Source organism: Sturnira hondurensis, unplaced genomic scaffold (genome assembly GCF_014824575.4).
Source record: "Sturnira hondurensis isolate 20B ecotype Veracruz unplaced genomic scaffold, ASM1482457v3 Scaffold0019433, whole genome shotgun sequence".
Lineage (NCBI taxonomy): Eukaryota > Metazoa > Chordata > Mammalia > Chiroptera > Phyllostomidae > Sturnira > Sturnira hondurensis.
In genome coordinates, this window is record NW_028092064.1 from 487,841 (window position 1) to 510,716 (window position 22,876).

At 48.7% G+C, this 22,876-nt stretch overlaps 1 protein-coding gene across 12 annotated transcripts in view; it reads right to left on the bottom strand.

Moving 5' to 3' along the window:
• Positions 1-22,876, bottom strand: part of AMBRA1 (autophagy and beclin 1 regulator 1) — a 182,921-nt gene that overhangs the window by 4,604 nt on the left and 155,441 nt on the right. For 10 of the 12 annotated variants that reach the window (XM_037027957.1, XM_037027954.1, XM_037027953.1 and 7 more), the window contains 3 exons: positions 11,163-11,302; positions 4,676-4,768; positions 3,540-3,733 (listed from right to left, as the gene is read on the bottom strand). In XM_037027957.1, coding sequence (XP_036883852.1) covers positions 3,540-3,733; positions 4,676-4,768; positions 11,163-11,302 — 427 coding nt within the window. Of the gene's footprint in view, positions 1-3,539; positions 3,734-4,675; positions 4,769-11,162; positions 11,303-21,652; positions 21,856-22,876 lie in introns of those variants that run through there. The other 2 variants (XM_037027956.1, XM_037027958.1) reach the window with 2 other exon arrangements.

Consider the following 22,876-nt stretch of genomic DNA (forward strand, 5'->3'; position numbering starts at 1 on the left):
CTTGGCAAGTTCTAAGGTACATTCTGGAAGCAAAGGCCAGGGTGGATCAGCAACTTCCCATAATGCACTGTGACCTCATTTAATTCTGGGGGTTTCACTGCCCAGATGAGGAAAGGGAGGCTGGTTCAAAGGAGAAGCTGCCCTTTCCGCCCTTGACAGGCGTGCTGGTCTTCTAGCCCCTCCCGGCTCCCTGCTGCTCTTTCCTGGTCCAGGACCCAGGCCCTGCAGCTATGCTGCCTGTCATCTTCGCCAGATGAGAAAGAGGCCCCAACAGCCTTTCCCTAGTGGTCACGGGCAGAGCCATGTGCTCTCTGCAGAGCGCGGACAAGCTCAAGGGCCTTGCTTCCAACCAGTTCCTTCCCTCCTCACCGGTCCTGCGTGGTCCTGCGTGCCTGCGTGCCAGGTAGGCACTAGCTCAGTGCAGGGAACAGACCAGCGATTGCTCCCTCCCTTTCTGAATGGTAGGGTAGGGAATCTTTAAAAGTTAGATGAACAAAAAACCCAAACCTGCCAATTCCCTCTGTGGAAGGTCTCTTCCTGCAAGTTCTAGAAAGAGATGAATGGACTTTTTTAAAAAATTTAATTCTTATTCAAGTACAGTTTTCTGTCTTATATTCCCAGCCCTGCCCCCACCCCAGTGCCCCCCACCTTAGGTATTGTCCATGTGTCCTTTATACTTGTTCATGTGAGATGAATGGACTTTAATCAAATTTTTATAGAACAAGAATATGAAGAGTAGCCTGGGAGCAGTCTGGTATTCGCTGCTGGGAACGGGCTCAGAGAGGGGCAGGCCACAGAAGAGTAATTACTGCAGGCAGAGCTGGCTCCCCACACTGATAAATCTGGGCCCTGTCTTCCAGCTCAGCCCAGAAGAATGGCTAACCAATCTGACCAGGGTTTCCTCTACAACTCAGGAGTGTCTAGCCGTTTGGCATCTCTGTACCACACTGGAAGAAGAGCTGTCTTGGGCAGCTCTTAAATATCTCATTAAATACATCAAACAAGTAAGCACAGAAAAATCTTGTAATGTGTTAAGTAAGTAAATTTATGACTGTGCTGGGCCACATTCGGGCCACAGGCTGGACGCCCCTGCTGCATGTTCGTACAGATGTGGCCACCAGTTTGCCTCCACGGAGAGAGGCGGCAGAGGCTGGGCACGGGGTGATAGGCAGAGCAGCCACGCCTGCCTGCTGGCTGGAGAAAGTGGGCCAGAGAAAAAGCCTGCGCCAGGAAGAATCTGATTCTGGCTCCTCGCCTCACCACCAGAACAGCAGGAAGGGTCAGTGGTCAATGAGGTCAGCCCCTCAGAGCAAGGCTGCTGGCCCCAGAAGAGATGAGGCTGGCCAGTGACACCTAGCCAGTGACACCGTCTGTCAATCCTCACACCTCCTCTCCTCCCCTTACTTCTTTGGAAGGAGACTGAGAAGAGCTGGAGGCCCAGAGCTCTAGGCCAAGTTTACAAAGCCACAGACAGATGCAGTGAGCTGAAAGCCTACTGTGCCCAGGGGCCAGCTCCCAGCTGCTACTCCTGCTGTAGAATACCCCTGGTCTCTGAAGGGCTCACCCTTCACCACCTGCTCCCCTCTGGGGAGATAAGACAGAAAAGAAAGAAGGTCCTGGCCTCTTGAAACTGGGACAGGAGCTTCCTTCCTCTGGACAGCCCTCCAGCTCAAGCCCCAGTAAGAAGAAAGGAACTTATCACTCACTGGCTGAAGGTCAGAAATGGCTGATCTAATCAAGGAAAAAGTAAAGGTATCACTTTGTAAGTTATATAAATGTCTAACTGCTATGCTGTACACCTGCAACTCATGTAACATTGAATGTCAGCAGTAATTGAAAAAGTTGGGAAAAATTATGAAGAAAAAAAGCAGAGGATTCTCTGGGAGGTTAAAGATAGGAGGATGCTCTCCTCAGGCTCACAGGTCTTGGTCCCTGGAGGCTCTGCTGCACCTGACCTCTAGAATGAAGGCCTTGCCCCCAAACAGGCCCTGTAGCCTGCCCTCCCCACTCATCCAACCTCATTTCTCAACATGTGCTGGGCATGCTGCCAACTCAAACCTGCTGGTGGTCCTCTGTGCACAGTGCAGTGTTTCTGAACTCCGTCGGCACTCTTGCAGGTGCTATCCCCTTTGCCAGGAATGCCTTCCCCCCTGCCAGAACCACTTTGCTCAGCTAACTCCTACTCCTGCTTGAAGGCTCAGCTCAGGGGAAGACTCCTTTGCAGTCTTCCCCCAGCCCCACAGGCTGGCACAGCTTCTCCTTCGAGGTCCCGAGGTCCTTATCAGTAACTACCTGCCTTGCTCTCTACAATTCCAGCTCACTGGGGAAGGACCATGGCCCACCTGTCCTTCAGATGGCCCAAGTGGCTGGTACCTGGTAGACCACCAAGAAGTGGCCATGAGACTGGACCAGAGGGGCTGTCTGCGACTGACTTAAGCATGGGAACAGCTGGGGGCCCTTCTGGTCTCTCCTTGCTGAGGCCTGAAGTTCCAGCAGGTACTGCCAGCTGCTTCTGTCCACACCCTTAGTTAGGGGTTTCCACACAGCAGAGTCATGGCCTCAGGTGTAGAAAAGGGCCTGGGCCACAGACCACAAGGGGACGTAACTTTTAAAATTTTCAGGTCATGGCAGCAAGAGGGACAGTGCCCTGTGGGGGGACTGAGTGTGGAAAGCTGTTCCCAGAGGGGTGACACAGGCACATTTGTGACTCTTTGCCTGATGCACACGTCTTCTCCTCCCATGGTCTCTTTTTAGCAAATGGTTGAACACAGTCCTAGAAAATGCAAGCCCGTCTGGAGGCTGGCTTGTTTGGAGCTGGGAGCAGTAAGGGGGCTAGGGTAGGGGGTAAGGAAGGTGACTGAGCGGGAACAGGCTGTTTACCATAGCTGCTAACAAGACTCCAAAGTGGCTCGAGCTCTACTGCTGCGAAGTGCTAATTGGTTCTTAGAAGTGTGAGGCCAGCACAGACGGCCGGCCAGCCAGCAGGCTGAAGCTGGCTGTGCCACACCTGAAACAGGTGAGAGGAAGGGGCTGGGGGTGTGCCAGGCTGCAGCTGAAATGGTGAGGACCACAGGTGTAATCAGAGCATGACAGGGCCTCACCTGTGGCAGTCCCAAATCTGCCACACTTGCAGGGAGAAGACAAGCTACCCTGTGGGGTACCCTGGAAGCCTGAGGTCTGGATCTCTGGAATAAGAGCTGGTGGCAGTTAGTTTCTCACAGCTTTTTCCATCTAAGCCCTCTCTGGTAACACAGCCTCTGCCCTCCAAGTCTTGAGAAGAGAGGGCACTTGGGGTAAAGCTGTGCGAGCCGTGCAGCTTGCTGGAGTCAGGGACAGATCAGGGGGATGATGTTCTTGCCCGAGGAGGCTGTTCCTGCCACCTGGAAGGCACTACCCAGGCAGGTGACAGGCTGGAGAGTGGCATTCTCTCCAGCAACACCTGTTCATATGGAGGGGCCAGGGACCCTCAGGAGGGGTGACGATGGTCCCAACCTCCCACCCCCAGTCATATTTCCCCTCTAGCATTACAAGGCTCTTACCTTCCCCAGGGCCTGAGGCTGCTGTCCCTGGCTCCTGGATCTCCCTCTCTGTCTGTGTTTCAGCATTTTGCAGCTGAAGGGCCAGCGTCTGGGTGCCCTGAGATGTCACTGAGGTGGTGGGGTTCCGGGGTTGTAGCCCAATTGCATTCATCAGACCCATGTCTCTGTCTGTCCTCCACGTGGCTCTGCTGGTTCTAGGGAGCGAGAGGGAGACTGGAGTCAGGCAGGGCTCAGGACAGCGTCCCTGGCAGAGCTCTGCTGGCTCCACACCAGGCCTCTGGGCACAGCCTTGACCAGGGCTGCAGGCTCACGGGAAGCCTGTCCTCCCACAGCTCCCTCCCAACAGTAGTTGACCACCCGTGTCCATTCTCCCTCCAGTCAGCCCCTGCCCCAGGACCATGAGGGATGCTGCAGAACCAGCCACTTTTGGAAACCCAGTTGGTTCAGTTCCTTAAACAAAGGTGGATTTTCTAGTGAAGCAGAGATAGCTGAACTTAAAGACTCTGAGTTAGATACAGGAAACCACTAACTGAAATCCATGGGACAAATAGTGGGCTGTAAGAAGGACTTTCTGTCTTTAGCTTTTCCTCTAATTCATGCTGACAGACTGCAGTTCCAATTCTGGAATTTCCATTGGATACCCACTCAGGAGGAAAAGTGCTAGGGCTCTCAGGACGCTGTTCTGGGGTGCTTCTGGGCCTTCCGAAAAGCTGCCCAGTGAGCAAGGCCCAGACCCTGGGAAAAGCCAGAGCTGCCCGCTGAGGGAGCCCAGGGCTTTCAAAAGGGTCACCAGCCACTCATATTTCTACCTGTTTCTGAGGATTCCTCCTCCAGCTGGGTCCTCTAGGAAGCAGTGACTGCCTTGTTTTCTCAGAATGTCCAGTCTTCATGAATCAATTAAGTGGTAAGAGGATCAGTACAAGGCTCCTACTGTCTAAATGGACCCTGAATTGCAGCTCTGAGCAATTTGGTCCCAGGGACCCTTGTCACCTGGGAGATCACCCATGATTCTCCCTGGACATGAGCAAACTCCCGAGGGACAGGACCCTCTCCAGTGCCTGGCCTCTCCTCTCACCCCAGTGTGCTCAGACACCACGGCCAGGAGGACCAGAGGGTGTCCTCCTTCACAAGCTTACCCGGGCCTTTCACTACTCCTGCTGCTGGAGTGGACAGTGAAGACAGTCTCATTCAGCTGGTCCCAGTAGTACTCGATACCAGAGTTGGAGGCCCTGAAAATCAGTTGGGATGATGGAAAAGAAAATGTAAAAGGTGTTAGAGAGGGTCTGGCCAGAACTCTACAATTCCACGGCTCTGCAGACAGCAGCCTGGCAGCTCTCCTTCCTCACTCCATGACCACAGCTCCTCCACCAGGGCGCTCGGGGCTAGAGCCCTTCAGACAGCCACCAGCAGGGGTGTTTCAGCCTCCCTCCACCCCCACCCCCCCACAAAGCCTAACTGGTTCCTCCTTGGCATTAGGATGCAGACGCTGGGCTCTGAGTGTTCTCCAGATATAGAGAAAAAAGGAAAGACAGCAAAAGAGGCCAGAGAGGCCCTGGAGGGACAGGGTGCCACAGACAGTCCTGCTGGACAGCCCTGCCGAGCAGGCATGCTGAGTGCTCAGAAACAGGCTCCACAGGCAGGGAGCGTGCAGGCCCCCTGCTGCCACAGGGGTGGGGGTGGGAAGGAAGGATCACAAGGGCGCCTTAACCTCCTCCACTTGCCTAGTGCTCAGAAGTCCAAGCTGAGAAACGCCCCCACGGAGGTGTAAGAGCATCCCCCACCCCTGCGCTTTATATTCTGGACCTACAGCCTCCTCTGCCAGGGAAGGCCGGACAAAGAATGGGGGAAGGTGCTTCCAGAGTTGAAGGAGACCCTCCGTGTGCTCCCAAACTGCTGGGAAGGAAGGAGAGGCTGGAGTGCTGACAGCAGAGGCAGAGTTCTCTCTGTCGAGCTCTCCAGGCTGCGGACCTTCCCTTGGTCCCTCCCCAGCCCCCCCTACAATGCACTCACTATTCCAGGAGTTTCTTCCGATCTCTCAGGGGCACAGCTGCCAGAAGGGAAGCGGCAGCCTCTCATCCTGTGTGTATTGCTTTCAGACATTCCTCCCTGGAAGGTGTTACCTAGACCAGTCCCTGTGGTTAAGGCTGGGGCTCTGATGCTGGCAGTGAAGGCAGGGAAACAGAAGTTGAAAAGGAGGTATCTCTGAGCCCGATTAGAATTCTGGCATTCATGGAGAGATCCTAAAAGATACTTCAAACAGCCTGCTCTGCTCCAAAGTGGGACAGGACATGCCCAGGTGCTTGAAGGGCTCTGCCATGGGCTGAACTGTATGTTGAAGCCCTATCCCCTAACGTGACTGTGTATAGAGATGGGGTCTTTAGGAAGTAACTAAGGTTAAATGAGGTCGTAAGAATGGGCCCCCAATTCAACAGGACTGGGCCTCATCACTGTGTGAAGAAACTGGGAGAGCATGGCCACCTCAGGTCAGGAAGCAGGTCCTCATCAGAGCCAGACCATGCTGGCACCTCATCTCGGACTCACGGCCTCCAGAACTGTGAGCAAAGAGAAATTCTGTGGATTGAGCCATCCAGGCTATGCCATTCCATTACAGCAGCCCGAGCAGACTAACCAAATTCCAAAAGCCAGCTTTTTAACCTGCGGGCCTGGGTTACCTTCCTTTAGTGACAGACCTTCAGTGAAAAGGAAACAAATCAAAGTCAGCAGGTTCTGAGGATTGGTCAGGAAGTGAGTTTCTGAAGGGTGCTGTAAGGTGCTTCTGTCCTGAACAGGAGGACGACACAGGTCCCTGATGTGGGACCTGACTGTGCTTGGATGACGAGGGACTGTCTGTTGAGGGGCTGTGTGACTGCTGTGAAAGGAACCACAGCCAGGCACCAAGCCCTCAGCCTGTCATCAGAGGGCCACTGAAGACATGGGGGCAAGGTTCACAGCCAGACCAAAGAGCTCTCCCTTTCCCTGCTCTATACTAGCCCTCTCCTGGCAACTCTTGGAGGGCCTGTGGTGCTGTGAACCTGATGTGCCCCCCTTTGAAAAGTAGCATCTGCTCCCTCTCCCAGCCACTTGCTGTTTCTGTGGGGACTGTTTGGGAACAACAGGGATACTGGTGACTGAGGGTGAGAGGCGCAGACCCTGCCTAGGGAAGAGGCAAAGGGACAGAAGGCAACCGCAAAGGCCTCCAAAAACAAAGCCACCACTGCCAGCTGCTGGAGAGGCTCTGATTTGCAAACTTGTCAAGATGTATTGACAGGTGGCAATACCACATGGGTCCCTGCCAAATCCTTCCTCTGTAATTCTGGCTAGCCAGGGCTGGTTATTGACGACAAACTGTTCACCCCAAACCTACACCAAATCATGCACTACCAGGAAGCTTCCTTCCTCTCTCAGGGAAGAGGCCACTGAAGGCACACTCTCCGGGCTGGGACCGTCAGGGCGGTGCTGATGGCTGTTTAAGCAGAACAGGGGTGATGGGACCGTATCAGATGCACTGCTCCACTCTCCCCACCCCAGTCCTTTCTGCTCCCCACCAACAGGTCTAATTCTAACCCTGACACACGCTACTTTCTGTGGTCAGAGCAGTTCAACTACGACAACCTCATGGAGCTGATAATGTGGTTGAAATTCCAGGTCCCAAGTAACAGAGTTGAAGACACCTCTCTGGCTACGGAAACTCTTAGCCTTGGATACCAGGCATCACTAATATCCCTCAATGAACTAAAGAGGGGTCCCAACCATCTCCTGTCTTCTTGGGTCTTAATGAGGGTGAATGAGTCACTGTTTGCTCTAGGTTCTTCCCAGAAGCTAGGCAAACACACAAAAGGACAAAGAAGAATGGGAAGGCCACTCGGGGCGAGTCTTTTCAGATGGACTTCCACCTCGAACCTGGCATCTTTCTCTCTTCCTCACCTGAATACTGTTCGGTCTCCCCTGCCTGTCTGTAGGCTGTGCTTCTCGAGGGGCTCAACAACCCCTCCCAGTGGGACATCAGGGCTCCCTGAACACAGCTGAGAGCTGGCCTGGCTTCCTTGGCAATGACAAGGCTCTTGCAAAGAACTCTGGCCCTGTACTTACCAGCTTCTAGAGAGTATTCCCTTTGAGAACATTCTTCTTTCATCTAGCTGTTAGTTACATGACTGCCTTTTCGGGAAAAAAGACTGTTTAGAAGACCGGCATTTACCCCTGCCACCTCTGTGCTGTGGGAAAGAGCTGGCACCTGGCTCTGTGGGACAGCCTGGAAGTCTCTGTGGCTTCCCTTTTGATTCAGAGGCGTGCCTTTCCCCTCCATGGTCAATGATGCTTGATTGCAATCACTGTTTACAGTGGCAGTTCCCTCTTAGGGGGCAGAGCTAGGACCTTGCCAGGCCCCTCAGCCAAGGGGCCAGGTGCCCCACAATCCCAGCCTACTTTTTTTCTGTGAATTCTGTCTTCTGAGCTAACTCTGAGAAGTGGTCTTCCAAGCTACACCTCCCTCCCATATGCAGGGCTGATACATGCAGTCAGAAGTGAGCACGCGCCCCCTCACATCAAGCTGGTACTTCACACCCACTGTGGTTATTGGCAGGGGTGCTGGCTGGGCTGGTGGTCAGCCAGAGGCACAGCAGCAGCTTGGGAGGAGTGGTGGGTAGGGAAGCAAAGGAGCACCTCACTGCCTGGGAAGGGTGGGGTGACCTGGCTATTAGCCACTGTAATGGCTTTGTATAGGGGCTGAAGGGCCAGGTGTTTGTCTCCTCACCTGTCCCTGGAGAGATAAAATGTCCCCTTAGGGCTTTTCTTTCTGTCAGTGGAGTTTTAGTACCACTAGGAAATGCAGAAGGAGCCTGCTGCCTCCCCTTCAGTGCTCGGAGAGAGTGCTGAGGATAAGACAACGAGGAGAAATCAAGAGTAGACTGGAGAGCACAAAATGAGGTGCAGCTGCCTGTGCCTGGGACAAAGGCAGACAACCACCTGTTCTGGGGGGAGGGCTGTAATCTTGGCCCAGCTGGCTGGCTGGTTCCTGTGCCCTTGGGAAGGGGGTGCTGGGGAGCTGTGTCACATGGGGACAGGCAGCAAGCGTTAAACAGCTGCCTACTAAAGAGACAACAACCCTGAGCCCCTGCTTTCCTATTTATATTTGTCTTCCTTGTCGTAGCCAGAGACCAGCCACAGTGACAACAGAGAGAGAGCAACTTCTCTGCATCAACGACCCGCATACTTGTCAACACCACCTGGAGCTACCTTCTTTACCTGGGTTTTAAGAGAGTTACCAAGTTAGATGAGTGTTCTTTTGGCATGTTTTTCTGTGGAAGAGAGTTGCATTGCTTTCATTTGAATTTTAATTCAGATGAAAAAAGGGGGGTTTTGGTTGAGAAAAAGGTTAAGAATCAGCTTAAGATTCTTATGGGAAAGAGTTCTGACTTGGAAAGTTAGGAAGCCTAATTCCCTCACCTGTCTTCTGGGAGGCCTTGGGTTTGCCTTAACTTCCTTCCCTGCATCTCATTCAGTCTTCTCTGCCTAAAGCAAAACAGCCATACAGATATGAAGGTGACTGAGAACTGGAGAAGCTCTGAACAATTTAGTCTGTTGGAAAACAAAGTCTGTCCATCTTAATTTATATGGTCCCATCAAATGTCTGGCCCTAAGATTTGGGACATCTACCAACATGAACCAAGAAATCGGGAGCAACAGCAACCCTGAAGCCAACAGCTGAAGCAGCCCTCTCTCAGTCCAACACAACCCGGGCTGCGATGGGTGCTGTTTCCTGGGTCAAATGCTGGTGCCGCCTTGCTCATAAAAGAGGCTTGAGTTCCTGGGTGGGGGTGGGGGATAAGGAAGTTCCCCAGGCTGTCCAAGATGGCTTTGACCTGCTGAGACTCTAGATGCTGAGGATGACAGACATGTGGAGAGAAAAGATAGGCCAAAGCCAGCTTCATGTCTGGCTGAGGTGTCAATGACTCCGCCAGGTATGTAGGCTGAGGTTTCAGATGTCCAAGGCCTTGTGGGGCCACAGCTAACTGGAGGTGGAGCTTCTGACTCCGTAAGAGCAGATCACTGTTGCAAGGCAGGGAGGGTGGTGCTGGGAGCTTAGCTGGGACAAAGGCTAGTGGCTGGACCCCCAGATAACAGTGCTAAGGGAGGAAGGATGTCTTTGAGAAACAGGGAAAGAAAGGCCTCTAATTACCATGTTGGTAAGAGTAAAATTATGGTCCAGAATTCTGGGCCAATTTTGGAAAACACAGCTAGTAGATTCCTCTTATGAATTCCCAGGAAAAGTGGAAGATACAAGATAGCCTCGGGTGCTTTGGGGAAAAAGAAATATATCATGGCAGACTGATCCTGGGACTATGGACAGGCGAAGGGTGGGAGCAGAAAGGGACAGACCCAGAACCTTGGACTAATAGTAGCACAGTCATGGAAGAGGCAGGCTGTGTTCTGGAAAGGCACAGGGAGCTAAAGAAAGGGGTGCTCTGGACACAGCTCAAGAAAAGTGAAGCCAGCAGAACCAAGAAATCTCCTAGCTCCAAAGCAGCTCGGCCAGGTGAGGTTCAGATAGCAGCCTTTCTTTGGGAGGGGCCCTCAAAGTTCCACATGGAATGGGCTGGGCCAGTGACCTAGCTCAGCTAAGGGCTCAACAAGCAGTCATCTACCAGGCCGCAAGGACTGACCCAAATACACACTCTAGGAAAAACCACCAAGGGCCCTACCAAAGGCAATGTGAACACTCCCAGCAGCCAGAGACCCCAGCACACCAGTCACACCAGTCTCTGTGGTCTGCAGAACACCCTCAGAGAAGACTGTGCAGTAGAGACAGCATTAGGACAGCCTGGAGGGAGGGGTGTCATTTAGTCGCTGGAGCTCTGCAGTGGCCCACACAGCCGCCAGCTTGGTCTGCACTGAAGCACACAGCTTCGCCCTCCCCACCTGGCTGGGTGTGGAAACTGAAAGCAGACTTGGCTGACTCCCAGGTTCGTGCCTAAATGGACCTCTGCCCTCCAGGAAGCCAGAGGGAGGGGAAGAGGTGTCATCAGGACTGAGGAGAAATTATTTGATTCCCTGTCCCCTCCTACTTCCTACTTCAAGATAATAATCATTTTGATTTTTAAATTGAGCTTTTTAATCTCCCTTTCCTATTATGAGCCAGAGCCTCAAGCAGAAAGGAAAACAGGCAGGACACAGAGCCAGGCAGTTAGAGATCAGTGGCTTGACAAATTAGGGCTTCAACAAGACATTATTTCCAAAGTTAATGTCAAACCCAGGATCACCTGTTGAATTCTTCAAAGAGGCTTTAGAGTAAAATCTTTGCTATGTTTTTGCCTGCAGAGCAACTTTTATTATCACCAGAGAACAAGGGAAAACAAACAAAAAACACTGTCTTAGAGTTCAGAGACAAAATAACTAAACCAGTCTTGCGAAGGTTTCTGGAACGGAAGGCTAACCCTACCATCGTAAGTAAAAAGGACAGGACCCTAAGGAGCGACGACAAGAGCGAGGCAAGCCCCAGCAGAATTCAGACTCCCATCTCAATGACCCCACCTCACAGGCCAGAGCCATGGGCGAATGCTGATTTCTCCATCCCTCAGCCCAGATGACCCTTGCATACCCACCCTGCCGGCCCCTGGAGCTACTCACTCTGGTCGGCAGATCACCAGGTCTCCTTTGTTGGTACCATAGGCCAGGCCAAGCCCAGGCTCAGGCAGCCAACGGGCAGAGTTGATGCTGACATGTCTCCGCTGGTCAGCAGGCATGGGGTAAAGGACGTTGAAAACTCTCTGGGGGGGAGAAAGAGGGAAGAAAAGAGAATGGGAGGAGAAACAATTTGTTACCAAAAATGACGAAATCCAGGGAGAAAGAAAGTCCCTTCTATGGCCTGAAGCAAGTTAAAGACAGGGACAAAAGGCAATGGTTGGGCTGGGAATGGAGTGACAACCCCCCCCAAATGTGACAACTTGGGGTAGCAGAGGGGAGGGTGGAATCCTCTTATTTTAGGTGAGGGCCAGGGCTCTTTTAAGAAATACCAGGGGCATACTCAGGGTTTTCTGCACGAGGCTTAGTTGTGCCTTCCTTACAGGCTTTTAGCACCTCTCACATCACTGCTTTAAGGAAACCCCCTGGAGAGCACCATTCAGACAGTGTCTCTAGCTCACCAGGTAGGACTGAAAGGACCACACCTAACTGTCCTCTAACCAGATAAACCAGTGAAAGCCAAGCTCAACTGGCAGCCCTGTTACCATGGAAATCACAGTGCTCTCACAGCAGTGGGGAACTGAAGGTAATGGGGAGAGGGGTGGATAACATTGGGGAGAACATTCTTATTCATCTAATTAAAAGCAATGTTAAAAATGCTATTTTTAAGGGAATCTAAAAGGTGCAATTAAGGTATAGAAAGCAGGACAGAGGGGAATCTTGAACACACAAGTACTCGATTTCTTTCTACCTTACTCAAATAACCATTAAATAGTTCATTTCCATTTCTCAAAGGGAGAGAGTCTTCTTTCAATAGCCTACATCTTTCCAAAGCTACGCTGTTTGCAGGGGGCAGCTTAGCTACGGCTAGGGTTTGGCTGAAGGTGAAAGCAAGCCTCCCAGTCTCTCAAGCCACTCAATGTTCCAGAAACAACTTTAGTCGAAGACAGGGGCAGGGCAAGAATGAAGGACATGGACTTCAGAGTTTGAAAGACCTGGGTTTGAGTCCTGGCATCACCCTACTTATTTAGATCTCAGTTTAAAAGAGAGGGCATCAATATTCAAATAAATGGGGAAATTAAAAGAAATAATGTATATAAACTGCCTGGCATGATGCAAGCTCATAAATGGTAAGTGTTGTTATTACCGGAAATCTGCATCTGGGGCTTCAAAAACGGGTGTTAGGACCTATAGGAAGGTCATGAAAGCTGAGAATCCATAGACTGGAGTTTTATTTTTCTAATTTTTTAAAAAATATTTTATTTACGTTTAGAGAGAGGGGAAGGGAGAGACAGAAACATTGATTGGTTGCCTCTTGCACACCTCCAACCAGGGATATGGCCTGCAACCCAGGCATGTGCCCTGACTGAGAAACCAGTGACCTTTCAGTTTGTGGGTCAACGCCGAAACCACCAAGCCACACCAGTCAGGGATCTGTAAACTGGAGTTTCAGTCAATATGATGTTTCTCCCTTTAGGCTTCCTCAGGTTTTAATCAATAGAATAGGGACAAACTTCATCTGCCTTTACCTGTTGGTAAGGACTGATGGGAAAAAAAAAAGATCAAATGAAGAGTATGATTTAGAAAGTAATATTCGAAAATAGCCCTGGCTGGTGTTGCTCAGTGGATTGGATGCGGGCCTGCGAACCAAAGGATCACAGTTCGATTCCCAATCAGGGCACATGCCTGGGTTGCAGGCCAGTTCCCAGCAGGGGATGCATGAAAGGCAACCATACATTGGTATTTCTCTCCTTCCCTTTCCCTCTAAAGATAAAGAAATAAAACCACACAATAAAGAAATAAAATAAATAAATTTAGGGTGATGCAATAGTTATTTTTCGGATTATCCTGAGGGGAGATTTACAGAAAAGAAAAAGAAGTAAAAACTGAGCTAGGAGTCCATGGGGACGGAAACGAATCACGTCATAGGAAGCCCTGGATTTGGGACTGCTCGCTCATTGGTGCGCCTTGGGTATTTATCCGAAAGGCCTTTGCCAGGACGGACTGGAGAACAGCACGTGTTCTCAGTGCGCAGACACATGGACAGGGAGTCCTGCTACGAATAGTTCTCCAGGTTTCGTAGTGCTGAAAGTGTGCCAGAACAGCCTCACTGTGGGCCTGAGGTCTCTGACAGATGGGGAATTGGCTCTGGTTTGAGGCTCGACTGCCCTGCAGATATTGCATTAAGAATCTCCTACGACCTTCCTGTCTGACTCAACCCCAAAGGTAAGGATTAGCCAGGGCTCCTAAAACCTCTGGTCTGAGACTACTGGAAAATAGCCCACTGGAGTATATACATTTCCAGACTGGTCATCTAGAACATGGTTGCTTGACCTTTGGATAATCTCTTCATCGCACAGACATATCTGGCAGGAGCCCTGAACAAATTCATGGCCTCTACTCCCCACCAGCCTCACTGCCGGACACTCCACTCCAAGGACAGAGTGGTTGTAATCGGACAACTGTGGTGGATACCCCTTAGAATCTGCTGATTTTTCCTTCTCCCAAAGGCCAGATGGTGTGAGTGGTACACACCTGGAGGTTAGGAGGAATGAGTGCTAATTTCAGTTGGTTGGAGGAGGAGAGCCTCGGTCTACATTGGCCCCACAACAGTCTCTCCCCTAGAATCATAATGGTTCATAATTGCAGGGAATAGGGCAGAGGGCCAGAGAAAGTGCTCTGGCAAGAAGTGGGTAAAAAGGTTTGTAACTCAGGTGCCTGAAGGTTGTGCTAAGTTTTTTTCTTTTAAGTTTGTCTGTTTGTTTGTTTATTTATTTATCTTTAGAGGGGAAGGGAAGGAGAGGAGAGAAATATCAATGTACGGTTGCCTCTCATGAGTCCCCTGCTGGGAACTGGCCTGCAACCCAGGCATGTGCCCTGACTGGGAATTGAACTGCGACCGTGTGGTTCGCAGGCCTGCGCTCTATCTATCCACTGAGCTACACCAGCCAGAGCAGGTGTGCTAAGTGTTTTGATGGAGGGGGGGGGGGGGGGGGGGGGGGGGGGGGGGGCGGGTCTCAAAGAAAATGTAGAGAACACTTTTCTAGAAATGTTTCAGACCAGGAGAGAAGCAAATAAGCCTCTCAAATGTCACAAATTCACCTTTTATAGTCTATTGCTACAGAAGGATTAACAAATAAGTATTACCAATTTGCTTCTAAGTACAGGAACTCGCTTTGGAGACAAAACCTCAAGAGCAGGCATGACAAATGACTCAGGTGAGACAAAGTCAGGGGGAGGAGAGAATACAGTGGAGGCCCCCAGACCCTGCTGCACTGACCTTCACATCCTCCATGGCTCTAGGAGTCACAGGACATCGATCTGTCCTCTGGCTATAGCAGCCCTCCCCCAACCCCACCCCTGCCCCCACCTCTCAGTCCTTAGAAAACAGTGCTGAAAAGTCAGCTCCCAAGTGCCCATCTCCTCCAAGGTTTGGGTATTAAGCTAAATACTGCTTTGTGGCAGAAAGGCAGAAAATGCCACATGAAGATCAGCGGCCAACAGGACTCCTGATAAGCACTTGCTTGCCTACCACGCCCAATGTGGGGGTGGGAAGGAAGGGAATGGGGGTGCAAAAAGTCTGGGGGTAGGGAACTAAAGTGAAGGATGAGTAGGGATCACTGATTTATAGGTCCTAGGAGGTCATCTGGACCAAGACTCCTTATTTCACACATGCCTGAAACTAAAGGACTCTAGAGGAATGAGAATCTGGACCATTTTGAAAATCACTAGAGATGCAGCTTCTACTCACTGCTCTGGCTGAAGCTGAACAGCTCTCCAGGTACCTCACTGAGGAAGATACTCCTCAGAATTAGCCCTAGAGACAACAGAATATCTGGACAGCAAGTTCCCCAATGCTGACAGATGATTAGGTAGTGCTGGCTACTCCCTAACCATTTACGGTTCGGCCACCAGCCAGTCTCTCCAACGCAGTGACTGGGTGATCTGTGAGTTTCCTCCCAGATTTCGACAGGGACTGGCTCTGGCCATGCCTTCACTCTGCACATGCAGAGTGCATCAGCACTGACAGGAAGTAAGATCTGAGAGAGCGTAAAGGACAACTCTGGCCTTCACTTAAAAGCACCCCAAATATATCTCAAGTATAGGTTTCCTTAACACTGGTCAGGTGCCCTGAAGCTCCCCATGGGAAGTTAAGGACAAAGCTGGGTGGCCTGCCAAGAATCCTTTCTCTCTCTGACAAAAATGACACCCCATGAAGCTACAACACCAAATCCTGTTACACTGGAGGCAGATTATCAGGACCTGGGGATCTTTGTGGGCTGGACACAAACCCATTCATGTTGGCAGAGTCCTGGTTTCACCTGTCTCAGCTGCAGCTGTTCCCTGGCATATGCCAAATGCTGAGAGAAACCCCCCACCCAAGTAGACTGTTCTCATTTCTGTCTAACATCTAGGAAAGAAATTGGGATCAATATGCTAGAGGGAACAAATTTTTTAGAGTCAGGACTGTCAGCACATCAATGGAGAATGAGTCAGGTCACCAAGATCTTCATGGTTCTAAGGACGTGGGAGAAGGTAACAATTCTTCCACTTCTGGGGTCTAAGACAATTATACCACTGCTCCTCCACATCCTCAAATTCTAATAGGAAGTAGAAGCAAAAGAAAACAGTTCCTAGATCAAATGTAAAGTGGTCTTATTTCTTGTTTAAAAATACAGGAAAAGAATAAGGAGGCAGTCAGAGGAGCTCAGTGGGAAAACTTCCTCTCCATCCTTTTCAAATTTGGAGGAAAACTGTATTGCTGCCCTCACCAAGATGCCTTCTCTTCTACCGCATGTCAATAAAACTCATCAGACCATTACTCCAAGCAGCAAACTGAGCTGCTCAGATCAGACCAGACAAAAGGCCAAAAGAAAAAACTTTGTAGTTATCTTGCTTACATTTGGGAATCTCATCGTCTATAAAGCTGAAACCTTGCCATGGTGGCACAAGGTTGAGCACAGTCAGCAGATCCCCCTAAGACAACAGAAGCTGGTTGGCGGGGACGGATAATGGGAAATGGGTTAGAAAGGCCACGGGAGAAGGTGCAAGCCAAGGGGCTCTGGGAAAGAAAAGACTGTGAGGAAGGGGACTGCCTGCTGGATAGTGACGGAAATCAAGGGAGCCTTTAAGATTTTAGAGAGGGTTACCAGGAGAATCTTCTCTGCAAAGAAAGAAAAGTGAAAGCAGATGCTAAGAGACAGGTGACCTTTCCTTCGGAAATGGATGGCTGCACACCTTGTCACAGGCTGAGAAATGTGCACATCCCAGAGCAGCCAGGGGAATGGACGCTATGGTCCTTTTCTTCCTTTTGAGCTCTTGGTTTGTTTAGAGTCATGACTTATTGGAGTTTCTTCATCTTTTAAGAAAGTCTGATTGTTTTCCAAAAACTTTAATTTCTTTTACTAGCTCCGAGGCTTCTTTATATTTTACTTTGGTGTTTAGAACTTGGAGAATGTTGATTTTAGAGTGGTTATTTTAAAACAAGAATCTGAATATAAAGTCACCTAACTCTTCCCTTTATTCAGTTGAAGGAGGAACAAATCTGCCTAGATGAGCCTTAACCAAATTAAAGCAAAAACCTCCTTTTCTTAACTCTTGGACTTTGTGGCCCTCTGCTGCTATCGATAATCTGCTACCTTGATGTCATTTCTAGCCAACCTCCGGTGAGTTTTTGAGACCTTTAAACTTTGTCTTATTCCTTTGTTCTTCTCAAAGAGATCCCAAGGATGGAGGACAAGAATTTTATTTTCTAACTGGCCTGATGGCCGAAGACTGTCTTTGCCCATTAGGATCAAACCACAGAGATTAGTTCAGTTGAGGAATCTACTTCTGTGCTAAATGAAATACTGAGGCATTCACTGTTCCTGGAACTCCTAGAAATTAAAATAATTACTTCCTCCTGTTCCTACTCTGAGCGCAGCACACATTCTTGAACTTTCTATCGCAAAGGAAAAGGCCAAATGAATAGCTGTTCTCACACCTTGGATAAGAGTCTTTCAATATATTTCAATATATTTTGGTTTTGATCCATTTTTTTAAAACAACAATTACAGGACAAGGGCTACATTAAAATACTTTCAGGTAGGTTGTCCTACCAATTCTTGAAAAAAAAAAATTATCTTGCCTTTCACTTCTGAACTGATCTACTGAAGCTCTCCCACTGCATCTCGGTGCCAGGACTAGCACCCTGAGAAACTCACTGATATTGAGCAGAATTGTGGAAATGAGTAAGACACTCCCTATCTTCATAAGAATTCTCTTTAATACTTTCACTCAGTTACTGTTTCCTGAGTCATATGTCAGGCACACGAGATTCCAAAGTGGCCCACGTGAACTGGGAGTGCCTCCTGTGTGCCAGCACAGAGACGGCCGGTGGCACAGCAGTGCAAGGCCCAGTTATGAAGCCGGTCATCTAACACGTACACACCAGAGGAGCAAGGACCAGGCCCGCTTTGTTCACTGTATTCCCAGCCTAGCAAAATACCTGGCCCACGGAAGGGGTTCACTAAAATTTTGTTGAGTGAAAGAGTTAAAATGCAGTACAGACTGAACTCTACTGAGACCACAGAGGAAAGAAATTGTCAGAGTTGGAGGAATCCGTCATGGAAAAATCTGCCTAAACTAATGACTCTGACTGCAGCTCTACTGTTATTTTTAATTCTTTATCTTGCCCCTCCCTTCCCCGACAAATTGCATCAGCGACACCCCTGACTTCTCCCGGGCTCCCCTCCTCCTACAATGTGCTACAGAAAAGAACTTTCTGAGGAGAGGTGCTTTGTACCACGTCTCAGAAGTCAACTTTAAGATAATTGCAGCGGAAGCAGCTTTTAATCAACTGACAGGCAGCTTTAAGAAAATTAACGAGGACAAAAACCTTAGGAAGGAGTAAATCATTTCTGACAACACAAAGCTGTCTCTCTTTTATCCCAGTCTCCCCTGGAAGAAATAATACCCTTCCAGGACACAAAAATAAAACATCTTTATGTTGGGTTTTTGCCACTCACAAGACCAGGCAAGATTATAAGGCTCAGTTCCCTTTTTGAAAATCAAACTATTACAATCTAGGGAAGTTACAGATGACTGGATTACACCACAGGCTGAATTCAGGGCAAAGGGGAGCCATAGTGAAGACTGCATATTAAGGAAGGAAACTAGGACAGGCCAAAAGAGCCTACGCAGGTTAGTTACACAAATGCTCATTATTGCTGACCATGCTGGAAACCCATCCTCACCCAGGATCTAAACCATAATTTAGTTAGGACTAATTCGAACATTTTGGATACCAAGTCTTTTTTATGGTTCATTTTAATGAACTTAAAAAAAAAGATTTTATTTATTTATTTTTAGAGATGGGAAAGGAGGAAGAAAGAGAGTTAGAGAAACATCAGTGTATAGTTGTCTTTCACGTGGCCCACCACTGGAGACCTGGCCTGCAACCCAGGCATGTGCCCTGCCTGGGAATTGAACTGGTGACCCTTTGGTTCGCAGCCTGCGATCAATCCACTGAGCTACCCCAGCCAGGGCCATTTTAACAAACTTTTAATAATAGCAGTTATCACTAGGCTCTGTGAAGATAGCTATGAAACGGTAGAAAAGAAAGCAAGCCAGAGTGACACAAAGATACCCATTAGTGGGTATCATAGTGACGTCTCCCACCCAAGAACATCAGTGAGTTAATTGTTGGAAATAGGAACTCAAGAAATACTCCTTCAGATGGGGAAGGGCCTGGAGAGGAAGAAAGATACTGCTTCTCACTCTTTAAGCCAAAGCATCTCTGTATTCTATAACACACAGGCAATCAGGCATGAGCTCACAGTTAAGAGCCTGAGTAAAGTCAACTGAGGGCAGGTAAAAAGTTTTAATCAGAACTGGAAAGAGGCCTCACAGCACTAGCCCTTACAGTACCATCACGAGGACACTAACATGATCCTAAATGCCTGAAACCTTCAGGGCAGGAGGTACTCATAACTCTCTCAACTTTCTGGAAGTATCTGAAAAACCTAGTAAATAGAAACCACAGAATTAAACCAGATGGGGTTCCAGAGACACGGTAAGAAACAGGGTGAGCACAAAAAGAGAAAGGACAAAGCTATATATGCACAGGTGAGGTCTACCTAGAACACCCACGCAGTTCATCTGTTCTCAGCCTTGACTGCATGTGCAGTTACCTGGAGCACCTGGGAAAATGAAAATGGCGGGCCCCACCCCCAGAGCTTCCAATTCTGCAGGTCTCAGGTGGGGCAGAGAATTTGCATTTCTATCAAGTTCGTAGATAATGCTGATGTGGTCCCAGAAAAATGCACAATGAGAACTACAGCCCAGTTAGATACAAGTAGGTTGCAGGTATGTAAAAAATGCCAACAAATCTGCTTTCCTTCCCTGCTGCCTAAGACCTTCTGAGGATGAGGTTGGTGCACAGCTCTGGAGCCGCACTCCACAAAGAGAAGGGACCAGTACACTACTGACGAGCAGAACTCTCAGGGTCAAGAAATGGAGGAAGGGAGAGTGAACAGGAAGAGGGGGGTAGCAGGTGGGGAGAAAAAAAGATGGCCAAAGAGGATGAGGGAGAGGAAGGGAGGGAAGGGCTGGCTCTTTTCAACATCCACTCCAAACTAATGATCTGTGTAGATAACAGTTGCTCAATAATTGAATACAGTTTTACCGCACAGCCACAAAGAAAAAACTTTAAACCAAATTGACCTGTAAGTATATGAGGCTTTGCCTTCAAGAGCACAATGCTGTTCCACAGAGAAAGAAGGGCTAAACTACTTTCTGTCCTGGAGCTTCTGCTCCCACTCAAGTCAAAGGAAGTGTCCTGTTTGTCACTCTGTCAATAAGATGACCAGAGAGGAGCGCAAATCAACACCAGCGAGGTTCAAGTAACCAGTGCCTCTAGGACCCACAGGGATTAGGCAATGAGGGTCCTTTTCAGTTCTTATTAAACCATTTATATGCCTAACCCCCACCTGTTAGGGGAATCCTCTGTGCACCTGGGAGAAAGTACGTCTTCCCTCTAACTCCTGTGTTGAAACCACTAATCCTTATTTTTGTTTTCAGCTCAAAAGGCCCTAGCACCAACCCCCCACCCCGACCCACCACATCCACAAGCCCAGGTGCTGACTTTGCCTTTACTCCTGGGTAAAATAGCACTTATTACTGATAGAAACTGGAAGAACAGTTTAGTATATGACTATTTCTGGTTTCATTACTAATTTTATATTTTTGTTATTATGTTTTCATTTAATTACAACCAAAATTATTATAATGTGCAAGTTGCCACTATTTTGGAAAATTAATTGCAGTTTTCTGTTACTATATTGTGCCTTGTTCCAATTAGAAAATAAAAGCAGAGAGGGAACACAGGCAGTTTAGTGTTTTGAGAATTTAGAAAAACTTCAGCTCAGCAATCTTTAAATGCCTAACTTAAAAACAAAACAGAAATTAACAAAAAGCCCTCCCTGGCTCAACTGGTGAGTCAGACAGAGAGAAGGGGGGAGACAAAACACATGCCTCATCTTACTTTTCCTGATTTGCCCATCAAACAAACTGGGAAGACTATCTTCAGTAAACAGTGAAGGGAAGTATTAAAAGGACCCTCGCTTCTAGAAAGAGCAAAAATCAAAATGACTCAATATGGGGAAGAAAACAATCCAGCACAGAGAGACTCAGGGGAGAACCCCGGAAAGCAACAACAGCTGAGAAAAAATGGGAGGTAAAGCACAGACAAAGAGCTGAGTTTGGTAGGAAACAGAACACAAATGACACCATGCCTGCAATAGAATTAGCAAAGATGGTATCAAAGCACCACGCATAAAACCCCAAGAGGCAAGCCGAGAATGTTTCTTAGCCTTGCTGAAGGAGCTGAGGGCACGAATCTAAAATGGAGACGGCATCCATTAAGAACAGCAGTTCTCAAATTCAGGTGAATATCAGACTCACCTGGAAACCTTGTTTTGCAAATACAAACACCTGGGATCCTGTGCCCCATTCTTACTCTGACTTTAAGTCTGAAGTGGTGTGTGTATTTTAGCAAAGACCCCATGAAGTCTAAGGTAGGTTGTCCAAGCAGCATCGTTTACAAACACTGGTCCAGGGGTATGATGAACTGGTTAGAACAAATGCGCCATGGCTAACAGCAATTAGCAATTCATTTTCAAAGAGTTTTCATATGGAATTGTGTAACAGATCATCTCTTGGGGAGATATGTCACTTAGTGGAAATTAAAATAAGTCAATGCTCTGGAGGATGTTCTCTTGGGAATGTCTGTTGGCCCAACAAGCTCACCTCTCTGAACATTACCACTGTGAATTCCAAGAGGCAATACCAAAACGAAGGGGAATTCTGGGTAGAGAAGCTCTCGGACAGGCCCATTACCCACAAAAGCATTCCTTCAAGGACAGAGCTTGACATTACAGATGGAGACACCCACCTATACTTACCTGTGCAAAGAGGGAGATGCTCTACTGTCCCATTAAACCCTTGCTCCCTGTTCTCAGACAAAAATGCACTTCTTGCCTTAAACGGTGGTACAGCACAGCTATCCAAAAAAGCTGGTGTCTTCCCTTCCACCAATGACTGAATTCAGGGACATTTGCTGAATGCTTTGGTGCCTTTGGACGTAAGGGGCAACCAAGACCTGGAAAACCAGAAACCTTTCTGTAGCACGGGGGTTTAAAAGTCCGACTGGATGGACATGGTGTGCAAACTCTGTTGAGAAGCCTGGATCCTGTCTCTTGGGTGAGAGGAACACGTTCCCAAAATGAGATCTTTCTAGTTACTTCAGCTCCCGCTCCTAAGCAGCAGATGGTGCCTATTGAGAATCAAGAAAGCCTCACTGGGAGGCCTGAAAAATAGCTCTTGTCACGAGGCACGCAGCAGCTGGCTAGTTTCCTTGAGCCCCTTAGCGGGATAGCAATGATTTACCACATCCCCTCAGCAGACTTCTCCAAATGCATTCCCTGAGCTGCCAGCCCCATATGTGACAATATCTTGGCTCCCACCCTGGAGCTGTTTGCCCTTAGCCAGGAGGTCGGGTAGCAGCCCTGGCTTCCGGAAGAGACTGGAGATGTCCATTAGCGTTGATGAAATCAGATCCTGCCTCTTAATGATGATAAACAATTATTCCATAATTAGGCAGGGTTAGAAAAACAGCTGTTGGGACCAGGATTCTAGGTGGTAAAAAGCAGACACAAGGTAGTTTTTACCATCCAAGTATGCTTAAAATAAGCAAAATAAGAATATCTGAACTACAATTCAACTTCTACCCTCAAATACCTAGATAAGAAAATAGGCTTGATGAACTTCCCACAAAATCCTCTCCTGATCACTCAATGTCAAATGCTGCATTTCTAGTCACAGGGACTCCAAGATCAGAACTTCCCTGCCATCATGCTGTCAAGAGTAGAATATGCTTTGTTTCTACCCTTTCAGAGGCACAGTGGGACATCGCTGGTTCTGCTACCTACCACTGAGATGATAAGGAGGACACTTTTCTTGAGAATCTCTTTCATTCATAGTTTCTGCTAAATGTCAGTTTCCCTATTAGGTATGCAGATTTCATAAAGATAAAACAGACAAGATCTCTGCTCTCAAGGAGTTCACAGTCCAAGAGAGGAGAGAGACATGGAAACAAATAACTGTAGTATGGTGTGTTGAGG